This window comes from Haliotis cracherodii, unplaced genomic scaffold (assembly GCF_022045235.1).
Source record: "Haliotis cracherodii isolate W230 unplaced genomic scaffold, xgHalCrac1.p SCAF_3, whole genome shotgun sequence".
In the NCBI taxonomy this organism is placed as follows: Eukaryota; Metazoa; Mollusca; class Gastropoda; order Lepetellida; family Haliotidae; genus Haliotis; species Haliotis cracherodii.
Genome location: NW_027266286.1, coordinates 40,215,706 through 40,242,096, shown reverse-complemented (window position 1 = coordinate 40,242,096; position 26,391 = coordinate 40,215,706). Strand labels below are relative to the sequence as shown.

The 26,391-nt window shown below is 41.7% G+C and overlaps 1 protein-coding gene across 3 annotated transcripts in view; it reads right to left on the bottom strand.

Annotated features, from left to right (window-relative positions):
- The window catches only part of LOC139473839 (sperm-associated antigen 17-like), a 43,854-nt gene that overhangs the window by 14,249 nt on the left and 3,214 nt on the right, over positions 1–26,391 (bottom strand). Inside the window, exons 4-21 of one of the 3 annotated variants that reach the window (XM_071256605.1) lie at positions 23,511–23,664; positions 22,622–22,816; positions 20,578–20,762; positions 20,177–20,327; positions 19,342–19,526; positions 18,769–18,906; positions 17,970–18,246; positions 16,854–17,075; positions 15,398–15,562; positions 13,828–14,016; positions 13,229–13,422; positions 7,828–7,982; positions 7,151–7,332; positions 2,707–2,891; positions 2,433–2,591; positions 2,131–2,242; positions 961–1,128; positions 417–563 (exon numbers count right to left, since the gene is read on the bottom strand). In XM_071256605.1, coding sequence (XP_071112706.1) covers positions 417–563; positions 961–1,128; positions 2,131–2,242; positions 2,433–2,591; positions 2,707–2,891; positions 7,151–7,332; positions 7,828–7,982; positions 13,229–13,422; positions 13,828–14,016; positions 15,398–15,562; positions 16,854–17,075; positions 17,970–18,246; positions 18,769–18,906; positions 19,342–19,526; positions 20,177–20,327; positions 20,578–20,762; positions 22,622–22,816; positions 23,511–23,664 — 3,163 coding nt within the window. The remainder of the gene's footprint in view (positions 1–416; positions 564–960; positions 1,129–2,130; positions 2,243–2,432; positions 2,592–2,706; positions 2,892–7,150; positions 7,333–7,827; positions 7,983–13,228; positions 13,423–13,827; positions 14,017–15,397; positions 15,563–16,853; positions 17,076–17,969; positions 18,247–18,768; positions 18,907–19,341; positions 19,527–20,176; positions 20,328–20,577; positions 20,763–22,621; positions 22,817–23,510; positions 23,665–26,391) is intronic. The other 2 variants (XM_071256606.1, XM_071256607.1) reach the window with 2 other exon arrangements.

Here is a 26,391-nt window from a genome sequence, read left to right as displayed (position 1 = left end):
GAAAACATCAACACAGGTAACCAGTTGCACACTGACCCACCCCCATCAGACACGCAGTATGCACATTATTTTCTTACAATTCTGTCTTAGCTCATAATATTCAATCCTTCTGAGGATGTCTGCTTGTATGATTATTGTAATCACTGAGCAACTCAATCTGTCATGTGTGGGAGTGGTAAATTGTGAATTTGGCCTAATAGTTATTAGTTATGCTCAATCCAATAGAATGCAGAGTGACTGCCTTGGTTTTCTTCCATTTCAACAGTTACATTTAAGCATTTGTTAAATAGATATGTAAGAAAAAGTTAAATTATCTTAATGCAAACAAGTGAATATCCTTTGATGGAAGGTCAACAGAGAACTTTTTAATACAAATATCATCTATAGCTTCAGGTGATCAGAAGCAATCTGCTCACCATCTTCTGCTTTGCCATCTGCTCCAAACTGAGAGAGAGCAAGAGTCATGCCGTCTGACAGGTAGGCAGTGATGGAGCCAAACGCACTCACAGACTTCTTTCGTGAGTCTTCACCTGCCTCCCTCTCTTCATCACAAGGTTTATCTGCTAACAAACAAAGTTTACATCAGACCTGGAATCAGATTCCTATTTCGCGCGCACACACGCACACATGCACACGCATGCACACGCACACACGCACGCACGCAATATTTTTCATGGCCCCTAAATAGATGTAACATTTTTTAATGACTCAGAATATGATGAATGACAAGTCCCAAAACAGTGTAAAGACAAACGTACAATATATTCTGGCACATGACATGCTTACCGGTACTCATACCAAATAACACATCAGTGTCTTCGCAATCTGGAAGTGTATTGGACACTTATGACAAACATTTTAACAGAAATTCATTTCTGTCTGGCTATCACATCCCAATACAGATCTGAACTGAACCAGGGGCATATAACTATGGGGAACACACATTCAAACCATCCTCACCTGTCTCTTTCTCAGACTTCTCCAACTCTGACTTTTCTAGCACATCTTTCTTCTCTTCCCCATTTTCTTGCTCTTCTTCTTCTTCCTCTAGACTTTCACATGGGTCGATGATGTGGACACACAGGACATGGCTGTCCTTCAGCACAGAGGTACACACACTGGTGGTGCCTGCACAGAGGTCCTCACATTAACTAGGTACATCAGTGTGCTACACATGGCACACCCAAGGTGAACTTTTGTCACCCATTGCTAGTGAGTGCCATTAAGTGTATTTAGCAACTAAGTGGTAAGTGATTAATTACACAGGATATGCTTCATAAATAACAGATACACCTGAACAGATGTCAAATTAACAACAGATACACCTTAATACATGTTTCATAAATAAAAGATACACCTGAACAGATGCAATCTCATTAAAACCAGATGCCGCTAAACAAAGATCTGAGGACGTCCCATTACGGGTCACATCAGACCGACCTTTTGCGAACTCTGACCGACCAACGGAATTACTGACAAGAAGTCGACATTAGCCAATCAGAAGGCAGCTTTCTCGTGCTTTACGGCACTAATTTCAAATTAGTGCTTCGAAACACGTTTTGACAAATTCTCGATTAAAATGTGAAACCTGAACAAAAGAACATTCTCAAATGCCTACATTGTATAGATTCAGTCGTTAAGTCCGTAACTATCGTTCGGAATACCCTGTTTTAAAGGTTTCGAGGCTGCATGATGAGAAATTACATTCCGACTGTCACTTTCATGATCTGGCAAGCGACGCTCTGATTGGTCGGATGAAAGGTCGTTCTGACGTGACCCCTAATGGGATGTCCTCAGATCTTTGTTTAGCAGTAGCGAGAACTAAGATCTGATTTTAATGAGATTGATGTTTCATAAATAACAGATACACCAGAACATGACAAATTAACAACAGATACACCTGAACACAAGTTTCATAAATAACAGATACACCTGAAGATGTTTCATAAACAACAGACACACCAGAACAGATGTTTCATAAACAACAGATACACCTGAACATATATTTTATAAACAACAGATACACCTGAACAGATATATTTATTAACAACAGTTACCTGAACAGATGTTTCATGAATAAAAGATACACCTGAACTGACTACATGAGAGGATGTAACTATGGTTACTCACCTTGAACAAAGTCTGTCCTCTCCGTCCTAATCTGACCACCGTCCGAGGGGAAGAGTGTGGTCAGTATACCAGACACGTGAATGAGGTTGTTGCCCACATCATAGCCAGTATACTGCAACATAACGACTTCTCTCTTAATATGGCTAACAGCAGATAAAATAATCAGTTGAAATGAATCCATATAAACTTTTCAATATAATCAGAGGTATTTGTATTACAACACCATTCTGAAGTTAATCTCCATCCTGTACAAGTGTACCCCATCATACATCTCCAAGGTAATGCTGCCCCCTCCTCCTCACCGGCCAATATCTCTCCTCCTCCTGAGGCTCAGTATTTCTTGGTGTCTCTTGCGTCTCCTGAGCATCCTTCTGTGATGCCTTGGACTTGGCACTGCCACGCGACCCTGGGCGCTTCTTCTCCTTTTCCTTGTCCTCCTTCTCTTTCTCCTCATCTTGTTTCTGTCAACAGAAGAAACAATCAATAACATAAGCTACAGTTATCATACAGTAACTAAAAGGTAATATGTACAAAACATAACATATTTTCAAAGGTGTGAGATTACTAACAACCGACCTTCTTGGGTGATTTGGACCTCTTCTCACTCTTGGCCCTCTCCTTCTCCTCCTCCTCAGCCTTGATGCGATCCTGTTCCTCCTTCCACGCCTTTAGTGACCCTACACGGACAAAGGGGTTACTGCTCTCAGACGGTGGTCGATCTAGGCTGTTGGCACGCGAACTTTTGGGACTCTTGGAACGATCTGTTGACAGGCAAATTCGGTACTTAAAATAAAAATGATATCTCAACCAAAACTGAGAGCAAGCAAAATGATTTCCTCAAATTTCCTCCAACTGGTTTCATTGATGCACATTTGTCATCTGAATAGAGCATACTTCTGAAGCATGTATAAAACAAAAGACCACACTGCTATATCTAGTACGGTATACATATTTCAGGGCAGTGAGGCAGCTCACTGATCACAGTGTAAGCTTGAATGTGTTCATTCCAAAGTGGTCATAATACTAGCATTGTTAGAAAATAAAGGGGGCCCGTGGGGAATTTCTGTAGCACTTAAATCTTAAACCTAGTAAATCTAGATATTGTTTATATTTGTATACTTATCCTGCATAACTCCTCAATGCATTCACTGCTTACTTTTGACAGAAATGAAGCTGTGATTGGTCCAGATGATGAGAAGAAAAAGGTTGTTCTATTCCAGAAGCAGGGCCGCCAATCACCAGCTGCCACATCATACCGGAAGTGGTGACATCACAGAAGTTTCACATTACTGTTGGTCACAAGTAAATTGTCTAAAGTATTCGTGGGGAGGAGGATTTGTGACTGGTGGGCCCTTAGACTTAGTAATGCAGGATAAGTATAAAAATAAAAAAATATCTAGACTTTACTAGATGTTTTAACTTATCCTGCATTACTCCTTAATGCATCTGTATCTCACGGTATGGAGGAGGGATACCTTCAGATGTGTACTCTCACACTCTCAACACTCTCACAACTTGCAGTCTTGTCAGCCACATGGCGCAAATCTTCTGTGCAGATCGATAACTCATCAACCAATCCTGTACATGGAAAGGTAATGAGAGTATGAGTATGTCCAGGTAAACAAACTTAATGGACAATAGTGAGCACGAGGAAACTGGATAACTATGCTTTGACAAGTGAGTAATGAAAAACTGTCAGGTAAGTCGGGTAAGGCCGACATCCAAATACATCCTTCCATGGTGGCACTGATTAAACAACTACTGTGTGGAGCCATCGTCAAGGCAACCACCTTGTGGGTGTTATTAGCTCTTGGTGGCTCAAGATAAGCAATCTCATAAGCCTGAAGGATGACAGCTCACAACCACATAGAAATGGTATTGCTACTGACTTCGAACGTGGACATCTGAGAAACTGAAACAAATAACTGTTTTCACCTACCATGCCTAGCCTTGGAGAGACGGATGAAAAAACATAATGCATGCACCGGGCATAACAAGAGTTCTTCTTCATCTTCCACACCATAATTGACGATAAAGGTGGGAAAGAACGGTTGAGTTGTCCTCGAAGCTGTTTGTTTTTGCTATAAAATCCCAGTATAACGTTAACCCAAGGTGAACCACTCCAAGCGTACCCCACTCAAAGTGTACACAAGTGATGTCGAGCGCATGAATCTCACTCACTCTTGCTGCCATGGCTAGTGCCAAGAGAAACATGGTCTTCTTGGTGAGGTTGAAGAATGTTACAATACCTCCATGTCAGATGATGAGATCTGATAGGGCCACGTGATCTTGATAAAATACTGTGCAACCCCCCTTGGAGGGAATACATTTTTCAGTGGGGACATAAATCTCTTATACCCTGCCACAAGCAAATCAGGATGCACAAGGATTTCTGAGAGACAGAATAAATCCCTTAGTAAATCCTGAAGTAAAAAGCTGCATGCTTTTTCAAAATCAATGGAAGTCACATGACATAGCACAAGCTAACCTCAGTCGAACAGCTGTTTATTATCAATTTTGAATTTGTTTCAATTCTTATACAATGTCATATTAAAACATGTTGGTAAGATATGGCCTTATGATCCTCAAGCAGAAATGAGCGAAATAGAACTTGCTGTTCCAGTATCTTGGTCATTTTACAATCTTCCGGGACTGCCAACACTGAATTTAAAGCTACCAATACGTGAGAATGGTGCTACCCTTCAAGTGTCATTTTATTTGGTACGCAGGTGTAGGAGATACTCGGCCAAGAATTGAGGTGAGGTTATAGTGTGTCTTGAGCCTTTTCCTTACAATAGGTCTCAATGATTGTCACTTATCATCGTAGAGGTAATGGTTTGCTTCCTGCAAGGTTTCTCCAGTCAATGAACAACCCTCTTGCTGGCCACCATGGTGCAATCAAAATCAGAGTGAGGCTCCTGGTTGCCCTTATTCTTTTGCATCACCTTGGGAAGACATAGTTGACTTGGAAAAGCATACACTCTTAATCCCTCCCAAGTGATGCTTAATGTAACGACTGCCCATGCCTGCGAATCCGGTATCAACAAGTTTGGATCTGGCAGTTTTGGCTTGTGGCAAATAGGTCGAAGTTTGGTTGACCTAGGCTCTGACATATGAGATGGAATGCCTCATGCCTACCTGCACATTCCCACACCTGGGTATGTGCTGGACCAGGAAGCGCAGACCTAGTTGATCCACTAGGTTGAAAAACCTGAACGTCTTGTTTGAGCAGAGTCTCAGTGAGTAGTCCCCTGATTCAGCAGGTACCAGACCACCATGATGCTGTCAGTGGAAATGGCTAGTTTGGTGTTTTGGAGACGCCACCTGCCAATGTGTTATTGCTAGTATGCACACCTCCAACACTAGGTTGTTTATGTGCCATGTGCACCGAACCACAGCCCTGATGCCGTCTGGTCCTCTACATGCGCACCCCAACCCTGAAAAGATGCGTCTACGAAGTTCCTAAAGTGCAGTGATTCCGCTTTTGGCTTCGTGAGGCGGGTTAAAAATGACAAATGATAGGACCGCCCACTGGTAGTGGATTGCACTGAGTCGATGGGGTGAATAGGCACATGCAGGTATACATGCTGCAAGTTGAGGGAGATGGGAGAGTAGAACCCTGGTGTAAGGCTGGCTGCTGCACAACCTCTATGGCGCTTTCCTCCAACGAAGTCAGTATGATGGTCCCCAACATACAGCTGATATTGATTTCTGGGGTCGTTGTCAAGGGTGCTTCTGCATGCAGGTTGAGGCGATAACCTTACCTTATGATGCTGAGGGTGTGAGTGTCCACCACACCAAATATATTTTTCCTTGATCTTTTCCCTCGCTTGCGGTTTAACATTTTCAACCAAAACCTTGGAGGCATGTTTTATCCTGTATGTGAGGGGTGGTCGGCGCATGGGTAGACGTTAGGCCCCAAGGCACAACCAAGGTAGAGTTAGCAAGTAGTGCAGACGTCGTTGAATTGCCCGGAAGCGCAAGCAGCGTGGATGTGCCCTGAGGTGCAAACTTCATGGCTGATGTGCAATTAAAACACCAAGGGTGAGGATCCCTGGTAGATTTTTTACGCCAGCAATTAGTGCAACACGCAAACATAAATTGCAAACCAAATTAAGTTGAAGTTGTAAACAAGTTAAGTGTCCAATTATATCAGACAAACAAAGGTTTATATTCAAGACGATGGATTTATATTATGATATAAACAATGTATAACACTATAGTGACACCAAGAATGGTTTAGAGTGCATTAAGTAAATTGAAAGAATTTATGCAGAAGTTCCTATGAGTAAGGTATCCAATGAAAGAGAACAAAATTCACACAGGATTTATAACGTATAACAAGACATATAATACACTAACAACGTCAACAAGAGCTAAAGGTGTTTATACACAATGCTATTACCTAGCCAACAATGAAATACAGAATGAGCAAGTTACAAAAGACCGTGTCACATTAGCAATTCAAGATGGTGGAATTGAACAACAACATGTGAAAGACTGTCACAAACTTTCACCTCCAGATGCTAAAATTAAATATTATTGCATATACACAACGCCAATCCAGACACCACCCATTCACAGGGTGAAGGGACTGGACCACAGGAATAGGCATAGCATAACAGCAAAAACCTGGAGACAAATTTATCAGCACATGTTATCTGTTCGGCAACCAACATATTTATGGAAGTACTGTGATGTCACCACTTCCGGTATGATGTGGCAGCTGATGATTGGGGGTCCTGTTTCTGGAATGGAACAACCTTTTTTTTCTCATTAGCTGAACCAATCACAGCTTCATTTCTGTCAGTGAGTAAGCAGTGACAGCAGTAAGGAGTAATGCAGGATAAGTTAAAAAATATATATTTTTAACATAAGGTACATAACATGACAAGTACCTCTTGCCTTTATTACAACATTTCAGACACTGCTAAGTAACCCATACAGTGTTTCCCCCTCAGTTTGGTGTCTCTGAGTTTGTTAGCACTCCAGCCTGCTATGGAAGCAAAAATGAACCTACTTCTGTTCTTGCCCGGTGACTTGCTCCGACTACCCTTGGCAGCTTTCTCCACAGCCTTGGCAGCTTCCTCCTCGTCCTTCCTGATCTGGTCGACCTCACGGGACAGCCTCTGCCCCTGGTACTCTGCCTCCTTCTCCTTAAGCCAGTCACTCACTGATTCGGCCACATACTCCAGGTAGTTCCTGATGTACACAACACACCAACTTCAGCAATAACCTTATGCTATATACTTCAGTTACAAATCATGAAATTACATTGAAACTCTAAACAGACCTCCGTGCCTTTTCCCCAAAGGTGGTCTTCTTCACACAAATCATACTTTGTCATATCCAAAATAATATTTTATCAACTGAAAAGACAGTTGTACATAAATATAATTCTACACTCTATCAAGTTGAATATTTACAGAAATTCTGCAAATCGAAATAAATGTTGATAATGGCTCACTTTCTCTTGAGATTCAAGTTTCAAAGTCAGTGATAGAACATGGCACTAGTAGTATAGTCCTTGCCAAATTACAAGCTATTTTTAAGGGTTTTGCTATATCGGTAAGTGATCATTATAAGGACAAGTTTAAAGTTAGTTTCTATCGCTGAAAGTATTCAAATGGTATAAGATTGAATTCACATATATTACAGACAGTATCCAATAGAGAGTGTGAGGTAACTGTGGCTGACCTGAATCCCATGTTGGAGTGCAGTTCTGTGTGCCAGTCCACATGGTTCTGCAGGTCTGCGTTGTAGGGGTTGTGCAGTACCACCAGGAGGGAGTGGTCCCGCTTATGGTAATATGTATCCATGAAGGGCAGACTACAGGACGCTTCCTTCATCATCTGCAGAGAGGGGAACACTCTAGCTACAGCAGGCCTTACAGACAGTGTTTACACATTGCTTTTGGATTCTACAAGTGGACAGAATATAATGACGATACTCAAAATCTACCACAGCTGTGTCCTTACATATCCATAACCTCATGCACACACAAACATCTTTATCATGTCCCTACACACACTCACATCTTCAATCACATCCCCACACACAAACATCTTTATTCATGCCCTACACACTCACATCCTCAATCACTTCCCCACACCAACATCATCAATCACGTCCCCACACTCATAACCACAATCATGTCCCATGCACTCACAGCCACAATCACATCCCAACACACAAATATCTTCAATCATGCACCACATGCTCACATCCTAAATCTTTTCCCACCCTCACAACCTCAAACTTGTCCAATGCACTCACTTCCTCACTCTCACAGCCTCAAATATGTCCCATGCACTCACTTCCTCACTCTCACAGCCTCAATCATGTCCCATGCACTCACTTCCTCACTCTCACAGCCTCAAACATGTCCCATGCACTCACTTTCTCAGTCACAGCCTCAAACATGTCCCATGCACTCACTTCCTCACACTCACAGCCTCAATCATGTCTCATGCACACGCTTCCCCACACTCACAGCCTCAATCATGTCCCATGCACTCACTTCCTCACTCTCACAGCCTCAATCATGTCCCATGCACTCACTTCCCCACACTAACAGCCTCAATCATGTCTCATGCACACGCTTCCCCACACTCACAGCCTCAATCATGTCCCATGCACTCACTTCCTCACCCTCACAGCCTCAATCATGTCCCATGCACTCACTTCCTCACTCTCACAGCCTCAATCATGTCCCATGCACTCACTTCCTCACTCTCACAGCCTCAATCATGTCCCATGCACTCACTTCCCCACACTAACAGCCTCAAACATGTCCAATGCACTCACTTCCTCACTCTCACAGCCTCAATCATGTCCCATGCACTCACTTCCTCACTCTCACAGCCTCAAACATGTCCCATGCACTCACTTTCTCAGTCACAGCCTCAAACATGTCCCATGCACTCACTTCCTCACACTCACAGCCTCAATCATGTCTCATGCACACGCTTCCCCACACTCACAGCCTCAATCATGTCCCATGCACTCACTTCCTCACTCTCACAGCCTCAATCATGTCCCATGCACTCACTTCCCCACACTAACAGCCTCAATCATGTCCCATGCACTCACTTCCTCACTCTCACAGCCTCAATCATGTCCCATGCACTCACTTCCCCACTCTCACAGCCTCAATCATGTCCCATGCACTCACTTCCTCACTCTCACAGCCTCAAACATGTCCCATGCACTCACTTTCTCAGTCACAGCCTCAAACATGTCCCATGCACTCACTTCCTCACACTCACAGCCTCAATCATGTCTCATGCACACGCTTCCCCACACTCACAGCCTCAATCATGTCCCATGCACTCACTTCCTCACTCTCACAGCCTCAATCATGTCCCATGCACTCACTTCCCCACACTAACAGCCTCAATCATGTCTCATGCACACGCTTCCCCACACTCACAGCCTCAATCATGTCCCATGCACTCACTTCCTCACCCTCACAGCCTCAATCATGTCCCATGCACTCACTTCCTCACTCTCACAGCCTCAATCATGTCCCATGCACTCACTTCCTCACTCTCACAGCCTCAATCATGTCCCATGCACTCACTTCCCCACACTAACAGCCTCAAACATGTCCAATGCACTCACTTCCTCACTCTCACAGCCTCAATCATGTCCCATGCACTCACTTCCTCACTCTCACAGCCTCAAACATGTCCCATGCACTCACTTTCTCAGTCACAGCCTCAAACATGTCCCATGCACTCACTTCCTCACACTCACAGCCTCAATCATGTCTCATGCACACGCTTCCCCACACTCACAGCCTCAATCATGTCCCATGCACTCACTTCCTCACTCTCACAGCCTCAATCATGTCCCATGCACTCACTTCCCCACACTAACAGCCTCAATCATGTCTCATGCACACACTTCCCCACACTCACAGCCTCAATCATGTCCCATGCACTCACTTCCTCACCCTCACAGCCTCAATCATGTCCCATGCACTCACTTCCTCACTCTCACAGCCTCAATCATGTCCCATGCACTCACTTCCTCACTCTCACAGCCTCAATCATGTCCCATGCACTCACTTCCCCACACTAACAGCCTCAAACATGTCCCATGCACACGCTTCCCCACACTCACAGCCTCAATCATGTCCCATGCACTCACTTCCTCACACTCACAGCCTCAATCATGTCTCATGCACACACTTCCCCACACTCACAGCCTCAATCATGTCCCATGCACTCACTTCCTCACCCTCACAGCCTCAAACATGTCCCATGCACTCACTTCCTCACTCTCACAGCCTCAATCATGTCCCATGCACACGCCTCCCCACACTCACAGCCTCAATCATGTCCCATGCACTCACTTCCTCACACTCACAGCCTAAATCATGTCCCATGCACTCACTTCCTCTCTCTCACAGCCTCAATCATGTCCCATGCACTCACTTCCTCACTCTCACAGCCTCAAACATGTCCCATGCACTCACTTCCCCACACTAACAGCCTCAAACATGTCCCATGCACACGCTTCCCCACACTCACAGCCTCAATCATGTCCTATGCACTCACTTCCTCACACTCACAGCCTCAATCATGTCCCATGCACTCACTTCCCCACACTCACAGCCTCAAACATGTCCCATGCACAAGCTTCCCCACACTCACAGCCTCAATCATGTCCCATGCACTCACTTCCCCACACTCACAGCCTCAAACATGTCCCATGCACACGCTTCCCCACACTCACAGCCTCGAACATGTCCCATGCACTCACTTCCTCACTCTCACAGCCTCAATCATGTCCCATGCACACGCTTCCCCACACTCACAGCCTCAATCATGTCCCATGCACTCACTTCCTCACACTCACAGCCCCAAACATGTCCCATGCACTCACTTCCCCACACTAACGGGCCTCAAACATGTCCCATTCATCACTTCCTCACACTCACAGCCCCAAACATGTCCCATGCACTCACTTCCCCACACTAACGGGCCTCAAATATGTCCCATGCACTCACTTCCCCACACTAACGGGCCTCAAACATGTCCCATTCACTCACTTCCTCACTCTCCCACTCACATTCTCAATCATGCCACACCCACTCACATCCTCAATCATGCCCCACCCACTCACATCCTCAATCATGCCCCACACACTCACTTCCTCAATCATGCCCCACACACTCACATCCTCAATCATGGCCCACCCACTCATCCTCAATCATGCCAAACCTACTCACATCCTCAATCATGTCCAACCTACTCACATCCTCAATCATATCTCCACACACTCACATCCTCAATCACATCTCCACACACTCACATTCTCAATCATGCCCCAGCCACTCACATCCCCGATCATGCCACACACACTTATATCTTCAATCATGCCCCACCCACTCACATCCTAAATCGTGTCCCCACCCACTCACATCCCCAATCATGCCCCACACACTCCCATCCTCAAACATGCCCCACACACTCCCATCCTCAAACATGCCCCACCCACGCACATCCTCAATCATGCCCCACCTACTCACATCCTCAATCATGCCACACCCACTCACATCCTCAATCATGCCCCACACACTCACATCCTCAATCATGCCCAACCTACTCACATCCTCAATCATGCCCCACACACTCCCATCCTCAATCATGCCCCCGAAACTCACATCCTCAAACATGCCCCACACACTCACATCCTCAAACATGCCCCACCCACTCACATAATCAATCACATCTCCACACACTCATATCTTCAATCGTGTCCCCACCCACTCACATCCTCAATGACATCCCCACACACTCACATCCTCAATCATGCCCCCTCCACCCACATCCTCAATCATGCCCCACCCACTCACATCCTCAATCATGCCCAACCTACTCACATCCTCAATCATGCCCCACCTACTCACCTCCTCAATCACATCTCCACACACTCACATTCTCAATTATGTCCCACCCACTCACATCCTCAATCATGCCCCACACATTCACATCCTCAATCACATCTCCACACACTCACATTCTCAATTATGTCCCACCCACTCACATCCTCAATCATGCCCCACACACTTATATCTTCAATCGTGTCCCCACCCACTCACATCCTCAATCACATCCCCACACATTCACATCCTCAATCACATCTCCACACACTCACATTCTCAATCATGCCCCACCCACTCACATCCTCAATCATGCCCCACACACTTATAGCTTCAATCATGCCCCACACACACACACATCCTCAATCATGCCCCACACACTCACCTCCTCAATCACATCTCCACACACTCACATTCTCAATTATGTCCCACCCACTCACATCCTCAATCATGCCCCACACACTCACCTCCTCAATCACATCTCCACACACTCACATTCTCAATTATGTCCCACCCACTTACATCCTCAATCATGCCCCACACACTTATATCTTCAATCATGCCCCACACACACACATCCTCAATCACATCCCCACACATTCACATCCTCAATCACATCTCCACACACTCACATTCTCAATCATGCCCCACCCACTCACATCCTCAATCATGCCCCACACACTTATATCTTCAATCATGTCCAACCTACTCACATCCTCAATCATGCCCCACACACTTATATCTTCAATCATGCCCCACACACTTATATCTTCAATCATGCCCCACACACTTATATCTTCAATCATGCCCCACACACTTACATCTTCAATCATGCCCCACACACTTATATCTTCAATCATGCCCCACACACTTATATCTTCAATCATGCCCCACACACTTATATCTTCAATCATGCCCCACACACTTATATCTTCAATCATGCCCCACACACTTATATCTTCAATCATGCCCCACACACTTACATCTTCAATCATGCCCCACACACTTACATCTTCAATCATGCCCCACACACTTATATCTTCAATCATGCCCCACACACTTATATCTTCAATCATGCCCCACACACTTATATCTTCAATCATGCCCCACACACTCACATCCTCAATCATGCCCCACACACTTACATCCCTTTTCATATAACAACACATCCTACATCATGTCCTGACATCCTCATTTGTCACTCACCTGCAGAAGTATTGAATTGTCAAAGTGTTCAGCAAAGCACCATTGGTCCAAGGTCCTCTTCTGGGCCTCTACAATCTCCTTGATGCTGTCCTCCACACTCAGCTCCTCCCCCTCCCCACAGACTGTCACCTCTTCATCCTCCCCAGTCTGGTGGGGAGGCACCGGTCGCCCTTCATCATCTAACTCAAAGTGCACTGAAAAACCAGCACACAGAACTCAGTTTGTTTTCTCTTAGAGAGAGAACTTATGGATGTCATGAATAACACAAATTTTCAGAGTACATGCTTACTCCTTCATCAGGTGAAATAATTCATGTGTATCACTTCTACATGCCATTCAAAGACCTGAAGGTATTCTCTTGTGAGAATTAGGCTACATTTCCCTATTCAACATATAAGAAAAGCTATGAAAAGAATCTTCACGGTTTTCAAGTTTTGCTCTGGAAACGAAATACAGACAGACCAGATGATGACCATATCCGCCTGCATTACATGCCAGGGAGATTAAAAACTCAACTATCATATAATTGTTAACTTTTCATGTTTCTTTTTCACTGATTCTGGACATAAATCATCAACAGTGTAGAAACCAGGACCTACCTGAGTTGCTTCTTGAATGTTTCTCTGGGGAGTTGGATCTTGATGGTGGACGTAGAATCCCCTTCTTGCTGTCTGACGTGGAAGGGCGTGTCAGGTTGGGGGTAGCATCCCCTTCCTTCCTACCAGATGCAAACGAATGCCCACCAAAATCACTTTTGGACCTGTCATCTGGAGTTGGTGAGCGTCCTCCTAACATATCAAAGTAACACTAATCTCATTACAATCAGATCCTTTTCTCCAGTTTGGAACCCCTCTCCATCAAGATCTGACAAACCCTACATGATAACTGTCATCAGCTAATTAACATGTAGTTTTCTCAATAACTGGGACATGCAAGGAAGCATTTGGAGCAGCATATCTAACTTCTGTATCTCAAAAATGAATGGAATTGGGCAGTTCTGAGTGGAGTACAATAATGTCCGACCTATGTTGTGGATACATTACACACTTACACATTTCAATCACATCTTTCAATGAACAACATATGAAATCCTTTACGTTGCAGTCCCATTTTTCACATACCAAACATTACTAAAACAAGACCACCAGATTGACATTGAAGCCAAAGCATGTTACAAAGCTGACATCTGAGTGGCCCAGTAACTCATGCATCTTTCATATTGACTGGAGGGTCAAGGCTTAAGGTTCATATATCAGCATACATGGAGGGTTCGTGGAATGTTGGCGGAGAGAGGTATCAAACTGAAGCAAAATATCTCATTTGAACGAGATTGGAGTGAGATATAATCCCCAGCTCAACACTACCTACTTATTGAAACAAGGTCCTTCCCCAAATAGATGGACCGTGTGTAAGAATAAGGAATAATATATTTTCTTAGCCAAAAAAATAGTTTTCCAGTAATAAATGTGCAGAATTGACATCTGTGTACGCTTAATCAACATTCCACTGCCATGAAGCCAAGGTCACTGTATTCTTTAGGCATTACAAGTACACAATGGAGTGTTCAGAACCATATTTCATACAACAGATTTTAGACCATGTCTAATTCTTGAATTTGACTGTTCCACCTATTTTTGTATGACATATGACATACAAAACACTTTGATTTCATAGAGACACATTGATATTTCAATATGATAATTAAACTGTTAAATACCAGCATAAACACTATATTGTGGGAAGCATAAAGTTAAATACACAGGGTTAGTGAAGCATGCAGCCTGGGTTATCTCAAGTGAGAACTTCTCAAAACACTGAAGAGCAGCAAGCAGCATTGTAATAATAGGATAATAACCTTGAAGAAATCTGCTAATATCAGATGAAGAAAGCCTGAAGTCAATTGTAGCTGGGTTTTTTTGTGCATTTATGTGCAAAACAGGAAATCCAAACAAAAGCATTCTATGCATTATTCATTGCCATACTTGCAATTAAGACAAAATTGCTTTTAAAATTCATTTCAAGCAAAATAAGAACAGGCCTAAAGCAATGATCATATCTAGTTAAATTCTAAATTACAGCAAAAACAGTAAAATGTGAAAACTAACACTATGAAAGTAAGAATAAAAAATTCAAAAAATATTTAGATACAGTTGCTATGAGCCCCCATACTTTTAACTTTTTGGTTTCTAGGTCGACCCTGCCTGCCAGTCTTAGACGTCTGAGGCTCCTCAGCTTGTGTGTTAGTTGCAGGCTGTGCAAGGTTGAGGGAGTGGAAATTATGTGAGGGGGTAGGGGAGCAAGGGAGGGACACATCCGTCCAGTCAAGCTCACTGCCTGAGTAAAGACAAGAGAAGGTTACAATATACGAGCAACAAGAGACATTGACACTTGTCTATTTCACAGGATGAGTGAGTTGCAAAACAAATTGCAAAAGTAGGATTTATTTTCAGATTGGCAACTCAAAACATGTTGTTTAAATAGACAAATGACATTGACACATGAGAGGTTACAATGATACATCTTCTTACTGACTGTTAATTTTTTAACCTTGAAATTGTTACAACGTAGAGATCAGTCTGAATCAATTAAATAGTGGATTAAAGAAGACTGAAACTAGGCAAAGATTCAACAACCATTGCAGAGGAAACGTATCACATGTGTACAAGTTGTAGATGTCTGGCATCACTAGAAATCAGAGATTTTTCAACAATCACCATTGATGTCAACCATCTTAATACTGAGTATGGTCTTGACGATTCTTCAGTCTCAGACACAGATTACAATACAAGAGTGGTGCAGAGATATTAAACCCATTTGTTTGCATTGAGCCTGTGGTGATGTGGTGTTACATGCACCTGTTTACAAATACAAAAGGCTCAGCATTGCAACCCTAGTATACATGCAAATTGGTATGTATGAATTAATGACTTGTGTTTGGAGAAGAAAATTAGTCCAGAGCCTGTTCCACAAAGCCATCTTAGCCCTAGGACAATCTTAACTCCCATATTCTAACATATACTTACGATCAGTGTAGCGCTAAGATCATTTTGAGGAACAGGCCCAAGGCACCTCATGCAATTACCCAAACTTTTAACTTCATTTATATGTAGTTAACATTTACCATTTGCATGTTTAAGTACACGAGTGAACAATGTTAATACCACTACTATTGGTGAGCCACCTTCACCAGGCAAACCGGTGGTGGATAGTATGAGCATCAATCCCTACTGTACAACCTTGCAAGAAATTCTATTCAAAGCTGAGAGATGGACTTCCCTGGTGGTATGTAACCATCCAAGTACTATCATACTTAGCAGCCTTTTTTGATCCCCTATATAATCATCTCTCAGAAAAATGTATTAAAACCCCGAAAGTCCCACATGGGAATTCCGTAGATGTAACACTTCAAGTACAAAATTCAAATTTTGACAAACATTGATTATAAATCAATTACCACATTATTAAAAAATAAATTACAGACACATAAAATTCTGTATTTTCTCAATTCGAGCAGTGAAATATCATCAATACAATAAGATTTGTTTTCCTGTGTGTTCATAAAGGCTACAAGACACTAGAACATAATAAAAGAGAAAAGGTTAACTGAATACAGAGGGGGCAGTACCTGATCGCTCCTCATCGGAGGGCGAGGTGGACATAGGGAGCTTGGAAGGGTGTGCTTTCTCCTGGAGGTTTAGCATACCCTTGTAGTAGGGGTAAGGATCATCCCAGGGGATAGCAGAGTGTTCCATGCCCTCACTATCCCGGGTTATGATAAACCCGTTCGAATCAGTACCAGTGAGGTCCATTGATTCAAATACAAACTGTTTGAAGGCTCTGTCAATTTCTGCAGACAGAAATCATAAACAAATCAGCACATGTAATTCCAGGAAAATTGAAACACATGAAACAGAAGAATGAAACACCTGTCAGTTTGTCAGTGAAATTCCAGAAGTCACTTGTAACTCCCATCCATGTCAAGTTTGTCAATCAAATTCAAATATATACAATATTTAATGACTAACAGTGTTGATTTCCACAAAAAAAAACCATCAGATCAGAATCAGAATAGACATGTTTCTTATTCCACAGCAGAAACAGTGTACCCATACTAACAGCTTCCCACTTTAGACAGGGCACAAATCACACCATGTAAACAAGTTGTTAAAAGAGTGAGTGATCGAGTGTGGTTTTACGCCGCTTTTAGCAATATTCCAGCAACATCACGGCGGGGGACACCAGAGACGGGCTTCACACATTGTACGTAATGAGACAACACTTTAACCACTCAATAGACTACCCCACTGCCCCTAGTCGTTAAAAGAGATTTCTTCTGGACAATTGACTGCATAAAATAATTTTCTGGATAGGTATCATATCCCAGATTTTAAAATCACTGCATTCAGCATGGCAACAAGAAAACCACATCCACCATATACTGTGTTTGATTTATGCTCGGCAGAATAAAATGAATTTAGCTGATTATTTTCCTTGCATTCTGCCAAAATGGCGCATTCAGTTGTCATAGTACCATATGACGTCATCCATTGTATCATGATGTCCTTGAGATTTCAAACAGACATCATGTGTTCTGAGACTTGTGAGAGCTATTGATAACTTCACTCGTGATAATTTTACTATAGTAACATTTCTGGGAGTCATATACTTAATAACACATAATGATAATCTCATACTTGCAACCATGGACACAAGACTTAGTCCTTAATTCTACAACAATTACCTGATGGTGACATTGTCCCTGTGGCACAGAAATGGATGAGTTCTTGTAGGCGAGCCGCTCTCTCTCGGACAACGCCTGACGTTGGCTGTGGAAGATCTCGGGGCTGGGCAAACATGATGTGTTTGAGCATATTTTTCTCAGTCTGCAGTGGGTTGAAGCCATAGATAGTATTGAGGTGATGTGTCCTCATCGTGATGTCATCCTTGCTGTTTGTCAAGAGTGGTTGTCGTGGCACATCAGGAGGTCTCTCAGGGAGGTCAAACACATCAGACAACTCCTGTGATTAGAGTAAGTTGTCAAAACAGGAGGTTTGGGTTTCCTTAGAATAATAATTAGTTCCAAATGAAATCTTTATGTATGTCCTGATCAAATAGTAACTCACAATGCCCAAGTTGAAAATTATATACGTATAACTATATATCAATGGAATCCTCAGAATCAGTACCGGTACTCCATTCTACAACAAGCATCATCAGAAGATGACAAAACGCCCTGAACCAAACAATAGCATTGGCACCCCTTCTGCCCCTGGTCAATACATGTACAAAGTTAGGAAGAAAAGACAGACAGACCAGATGATGACAATTAGAACAACAAACATGGAACCAACAACAACACAATTAATTATATCGTTTACCACAGACTTCCAAACTGTAATCATGCTGCAGGATGACGTGATAAAACCCCACAACGACATCATAGTGTGAATCTTGCATACCTCTATGGCACGATACAAAATAATCTACTATGCAAAATACACTTATATTTTCATCATTATTTCTGCAACAGATTTTTTTACCTTGTGCTCACTTTCACTGAGAGCGAGTTTGAATGCAACATCACTGAGGTGAGACGCCAGGAGGTTGTTGAGGCCATCGGTGCGAGTTGGAGGTGGTTGTTCACTCGGTGGATCCTTACTCTGCTCAGAAGCCTCAATCTGGTGACAGAGAGATGAGAGTCTAAGTTACACACATTCACATATGAAAGGCTACTGTTACAAGTTACGAAAAGCCATTAGTTTCAGGTTTTTTGTTTATTAAAAAGCAGCTAAATTTGTTGACATTTAATTACAATGAAGATCAAAACATGTATAGAAAATGAATGTCTGTAAACAATTATGATGTATGGGTATCCCATGTCATATAACGTTCTGACATTTTAACATGTAGAAAATTATTGTAGGCAAAACTGTCATCATCACTTTGATTCCTGTTCCCTGATACCAATAATTGTCAAATTTTCTTGACTTTTTTTTACATTTATCAATTTACATTGTTCAAGATTAATAAATTTGTTTTCTTTAAACTTACATTTCAGGACAGAAAATGTACAATGCTCATGGCTATTTTCTAATGTTATTAAATAAACTGACCTGTTCCAGCATACAGTGCATGACAAGAGGCACACTGACGCTCTCCTGGGGAACACAGTTCATCAGATCATTGTAGTATCTCATGTCCACTGTCTGGTCTGGCTGGTCACCAGTGGTCAGTGATGTCTGACTGACCTGGGGAGCCACTTGAGCTCCTGGAGTGCCTGTGCCACTAGACTGTGTGTCTGAAACAGAGAACACATCACCACTATGTTCAACATGTTTTACTACAGATAAAAAACAGAGTTTCCATATAGTGTATAATACATTCTGTCCTGACCAAGCTATCAAAATACTATTGTATCATGACCTAGCTATCAAGATGCTATTGTATCATGACCTAGCTATCAAGGTGCTATTGTATCATGACCTAATTATCAAGGTACTATTGTATCATGACCTAGCTATGAAGATGCTATTGTATCATGACCTACCTATCATGGTGCTATTGTATCATGATCTAACTATCAAGATGCTATTGTATCATGACCTAGCTGTCAAAGTACTATTGTATTATGACCTAACTATCAAGGTACTATTGTATCATGACCTAGCTATCAAGGTACTATTGTATCATGACCTAGCTATCAAGGTACTATTGTATCATGACCTAGCTATCAAAGTATTATTGTAACATAAGTGAGTGAATGTTGTTTTAAATTCCAGTCCCCAATATTCAAGCAGCCTGTAAAGAATCAGGGTCCAATGATACACAATCAACCGGGTCACACAAATGTTATGTGAATGTAGTTGATGGTGCTAGGGACCTATTCCCCCGGTATCCCAAAAGTGTTACAGCCCACAAACTAAATTATGAAGTATAAGAAGTGCTCACCCTGGCCAGCAGGGGGCGCCGGAGGCAGTCCATGTAGTGGGATGTTCAACAGCTTCAGGTTGTCCAGGTAGGTGTGGTATAGACGATGAGCATCAGTCAAGTCGTAGATCATCACAGCTATATCTTCAAACAAGGCTGTGCCAAAGTTGGTCTAGAGGGACACATAAAACAATATACACCCCATGTGATACTGCTACATCTTAAAATATACCATGATATACCAAACAATATGATATATGGAAACATTTTTCAGAAACCTTAGTTGATATTTCATGGAAATATGGTGATTACATTATCTTCAACAAATCAGAACAAAACAATCAACAAGAATAAGCAGTCTTCACATAAACCATGAGTGCTGATCTCAGACATATTCTGGTGAGTGTGCAGGTCACAACTACCTTCTGGTCATTCTCCTCCAGACTCTCGGGTACAATGAGGGCCTTGACCTCATACTGTAGACAGGGGATATCATGCAGTTTGGATGTGTCTGGGTTCCGCTGTAGCAACAGCAGCAGGTCTCTCCAGAACTTCTTGATTTCATTCTGGAGCTTCTGCTTTTCTGCCCGATTCTGCTCTTCAAGAGCTGAGGAAGAATGTATGGACAAGGTCAAGGAACACATAAGATCAGGAAAGACATATGGTTTGGATGCACAAGGCCAGGATACACACATGATCAGGACATAAACAAGGTGAGGATACTGACTGGTTGCATACAAGGTCAGTACACAGACAAAGTTGGAAAAGACCAAATGTCAGGAAATACAAAAGGTCTAGGCACACACAAAGTCAGGAAACATCTAAGGTCTGAAAATAAATCAGTTCAGGAAACATACAAGATCAGGATACACACAAAGTCAGAAAAGACAAAGCCAGGAAACAGATAATACAATGTCATGACACACAAGGTCACGTCTGTCAGAAAAGAAACAAGGTCAGGAAAGACATAATGTCAGAATAGAAACAAGATCACGAAACACATAAAGTCAGTAAAGATATAATGTTAGAATAGAAACAAGGTCAGGAAGCATACGAGGTCAGGAAAGGCAATGTCAGAATAGAGACATGTTCAGGAAACACACAAGGTCAGGTCTGTCAGAATAGAAACAAGGTCAGGAAAGACATAATGTCAAAATAGAAACAATGTCAGGAAAGAAATAATGTCAAAATAGAAACAAGGTCAGGAAAGACTTTATGTCAAAATAGAAACAAGGTCACGAAACACACAAAATCAGTGAAGTTATAATTTCAGAATAGAAACAAGATCAGGAAAGAGAATGTCAAAATAGAGACAAGTTCAGGAAACACATAAGGTCAGGTAAGATGTAATGTCAAAATAGAAACAAGGACAGGAAATACACTCGGCCTAGAAAAACATAATGTCAGAATAGAAACAAGGTCAGGAGACACACAAGGTCAAGAAAGACATAATGTCAAAATAGAAACAAAGGTCAGGAAACACACTAGGCCAAGAAAGACATAATGTCAGAATAGAAACAAGGTCAGGAAACACACTAGGCCAAGAAAGACATAATGTCAGAATAGAAACAAGGTCAGGAAACACACTCGGCCAAGAAAAACATAATGTCAAAATAGAAACAAGTCCAAGAAAAACATAATGTCAAAATAGAAACAAGGCCAAGAAAAACATAATGTCAAAATAGAAACAAAGCCAAGAAAAACATAATGTCAAAATAGAAACAAGGTCAGGTGACACACAAGGTCAAGAAAGACATAATGTCAAAATAGAAACAAGGTCAGGAAACACACTCGGCCAAGAAAAACATAATGTCAGAATAGAAACAAGGTCAGGAAAGAGAATGTCAAAATAGAGACAAGTTCAGGAAACACATAGGTCAGGTAAGACGTAATGTCAGAATAGAAACAAGGTCAGGAGACACACAAGGCCAAGAAAGACATAATGTCAGAATAGAAACAAGGTCAGGAAACACACAAAATCTAGAAGTGAGATAGTGAATGTGTGAATTGGGTTTAAGGCCACTTTGAACAGTATTTCAGTTATATCACGGCATGTCAGCTTAAATGTGGGAGTAAAGGCTGAAGTGATGCAGGTCCCAGATGTTTACCACTTCGGTGATGTAGCAAGTACCACAATGGACAGTCCTCATTATTCTTGAACACTTTTGTTTCTTTAATCAGTAGAATCTATCCTGAGACAGTTTCGTTATTTGCAAATAAGCAACTGATACATTTATTACAATGTTTGTAGAAAACTGGCAAAATAAAGTATGCCCTCCTTTTCCAAAAGAAGACATCAACAGAAACTCTAAAATGGTTTCATGTACTAAAATGATGTTTCATGTACTAAAATGATGTTTCAGTGCATGCCATCTAATGATGGCCAGGCATGCACTGCGTGAACATGAATTATAAAAATATTTCACCCAAAATTAGCATCGTTCTGTATTGATGACAGCCTCATACCTAATGTTTTTTCATCCTTCTCTTTGTCTGTCTTTTCATCCGACTGGGTCTCCAACAGCGGGCTGTAGTCTTGTGCAGACAACCTGATAACTGAGTCCACATTGATCCCAACCTCCGACAACTGACCAAATAGGTGTGGGTTATGGAATCCATAGATGACCACATAGTGCTGGGCACCATCGTCAGGCTCATCATCTGATGGACAAGAGGTCATCTCAACTTCAGACATTTATAGCTCAGTTAGACATGTTATGACTTGCTAATTTAGCAATAATTCAACATTCAGGTAAGATTGGAAATTAGGCAGTGAATACAATTTCTTAAGAAAAAAAGTTTGTTTGTTTGTTTGTGGTTTAATGCTATACTCAGCAATATTCCAGCCATATCACGACAGTCTGTAAATAATTGAGTCTGGACCAGACGATCCAGTGATTAATATCATGAGCATCGATCCACGCAATTGGGATCGATGACATGCATCAACCAAGTCAGCGAGCCTGACCGCCTGACCACCTGATCCCGTTAGTTGCCTTTTACAGCAAGCATGGGTTGCTGAAGACCTATTCTACCCCGGATCTTTATGGTTTGTAAATTTAAGTTAAAGTTTACTCTTTCCAGCACACAGTCTATTTAAGGTGATAGATCAGTTTCATTATATTTTTATGGCTATGTCATTTTTGGATATTCTGATCCACAAATAACACAAACGACACAATACTAACCCCCTCTGTTCAATGATATGACAAATATTCTTGTAAACAGTTTGGTATTTCTTTTCATATTTCAAACATCTAAGACCAGTTAAGTATCTGTAAACAAACTTATTGTTTGCTGATGCCTTCAACAAAGCACAGGTAACAAACAAAGTGAAGACTCTAGCTCAACTCACCAATATATTTACTCTCTGTATCCTCATCTCCCCTCTTCCGCAGCTTGCTCCCATCTTTAGCTGACTGAGGCTCAGGGGTCTTCTTGCCTCCCTTCTTGGGGGACTTGGCCCGGTCCTTCTTGTCCTTCTTCCCTTTGTCCTTGTCTGCAACAGCCTAGGGAGGACACACAAGAGGACATGGTCAGGGAGGACATATACAGTGACAGCAAGGCCTAAAAACAAGGAGTGCAGGTCTCATGTCTGTTTCTTTGTTTGCAAGTTAGTGTTTTACTGTTCTTAGAACTATGTCATCTACACCCAAGAGGGTGCCTATCAATGGATTAGTTGTGTTCTGCTCAGGTCTTCTGAATCAAGGTGGTAAAGAAAAGGAACCAAAGCATTTTAGAAAGCTGACATCTGATTGGCTCAATAAACCATGCATCCTCCATTCTGACAGGGTGGAAAACATTTGTTCAGGGTTCAGCTGACGCAACCTCCTGTAGAGGGTTGTCAGATATCCATGCAGAGAGGAACTGTATCGGAGTAAGACATCTGATGTTAATGAGGTTGCCGGTCTAAACACATTCAATTCATTCATATATACACACTGAATTTCTTTCTTTTGACTACATACATGAAAATATACATGCAGGTTTCATAGAAATAAGATAAAAGACTTAAAAACTCTTTAGGGATAATGATTAATATTCATCAGCTGAACATATTTTGTTGTATACTCTCATACAAAAATCTATTGCAGAAATTTGATACAAGCCATACTATAATACAGAAAGAAGATTCTCCAACTGTATCCTATGATGTCAAAATGTAAAACCCAGACATGATAAATGTGTAAAGTGTTCATAATGAAATGATTTTTGGATGTTAAAGAACTTGAAATGTAAGACATACACTTGTAATCATAACAATAAATAAACAAAAGTTGTTCATTGTAATGTTAATATTAGTTTCACAGATTACTATGTTAAAGAAACTGAAATCAACATATAAGTTTTTACAGCAAACAAGATGGTACAAAACATATTCAATTCTTGTCAATCAAAACAAACACAAGCATGAAGAATAAAGAGAAATGAACAAACTTGCAATAATCATGCATTGTAATTAATGAGGTTTAAATGAGGTTGGAACAGCAAAATGTAACAAGTTCACTGTGACATATACAACACTATATGTCAAACTGTAACTTCAAACAAGGATGACAAACAAATCACTCACTCTCACCTCTGCCTTGGCATGCTGTTGCTTAGCCTTGTAGAAGAAACAAGGACGGAAACAGTAGAGGGGATGGCAGAACAACATAAGTCAGGATAAAACCATTAAATTGTAGGCTACCTTAGTCACTACAGTCCAAAGTATTGGTCTACTAAAATGACTTTCATAGGGCTACCAAAGAAAACAAGCAAAAGGCTCCCAAACTATGGAATATGTACACACATTAAATAGAAATAGCCACACAAATTACAAATATAGACACAATCCCCATAATGTTTGCATCCTAACGGTAAGAACGAAGCACATTTTCAAAGGAACCTGACACAATAAACATGGTAAATCACACAGACTGCAACAAATGGTTACATACTGTGTGATTTACGGTGAAAATTGTAACAGAACAGAGTTACAGGCATGTTGTCTCAAACAGTTTTGGCACAGAATGCCTTTGACATTCATGCAAGGTAAGCTTTATGTAAGAGATGTAAATATGTCTACAAACCAGCTCAACGAGGAGTTAATCAGCAACCAAGTTCTTACATCTACACTTTTGATAAAACGCCATTACAAGTCTCTTGACGAAAAAGGTGTTGGTTGTTTAATGCCGCATTCAGCAATATTTCAGCTGTATGACAGCAGTCTGTAAATAATCTAGTCTGGACCATACAATCCAGTGATTGACATCATGAGCAACGATCCACACAATTGGGATACGATGACATGCATCAACCAAATCAGTGAGCCTGACCACCCAATCCTGTTAGTTGACTATATACAACAAGCATAGCCGCCTTTTATGGCCATCATGGGTTGCTGAAGACCTATACCAACCCGAATCTTCCTGGGTTCGAAACAGTAGCTTACACCTGTGACCCACATTGTAATGAGTAATGATATGTCTGTTGCCTTTGAGGTTTTGTAGTTAAATGTCTGTAAATTCAAGACATTTGTTAATATAAAACATGGTGGAATCCAGTCTCAATGTTACAGGAAGAATTTGAATAACAAGAGACTTGAGCATGTTGAGAGTAGAAATAAGCAAAAAAATTCAGTTCAACTTAACCATGAGATTATCCATATTTTGAGACCACCCAGGACCAGATAAATTGTTAATCACTGTAGTCAGAAATATTCCAGCTATATGACAGTCGCCTGCAAACAATCAAGTCTGGACCAGACAATCCGTAGATTAATATGCAGAGCAATGTTCCACACCATCAGAGCATGATAACATGCAAAGAACCAAGTCACTGAGCCTGACCACCGAATCCAGTTAGTCACCTTTTGTGGCAAGCTTAGATTACTGAGGACATATTCCAAGCCGGAGTCTCCACAGGGTCCAGATAACGAGGGTCGACTGTATAGTGCAAACTTGCTATAAACTTCTCCTAAACTGGACAAAGTAATATAGTGTAGACATTTCATTTCTATATTGGTTGGGTGAAATAAAATAAAATTATATACACAATAAACATTCACTGCAAATGGTTAAACCGAGTTGATTATCATTGAGAAAATGTCAGAATGGGGTCAGATTATGTAGGTAGGAACAGAAGTAGCTATATTATACAGCAACCACTTTCAATCTGTTATCAAGGTGTCACAATAGCAGTAATCATGGTAATCAGACAAATACTGTTTCATTTCAGATTCATCAGTTTCATAC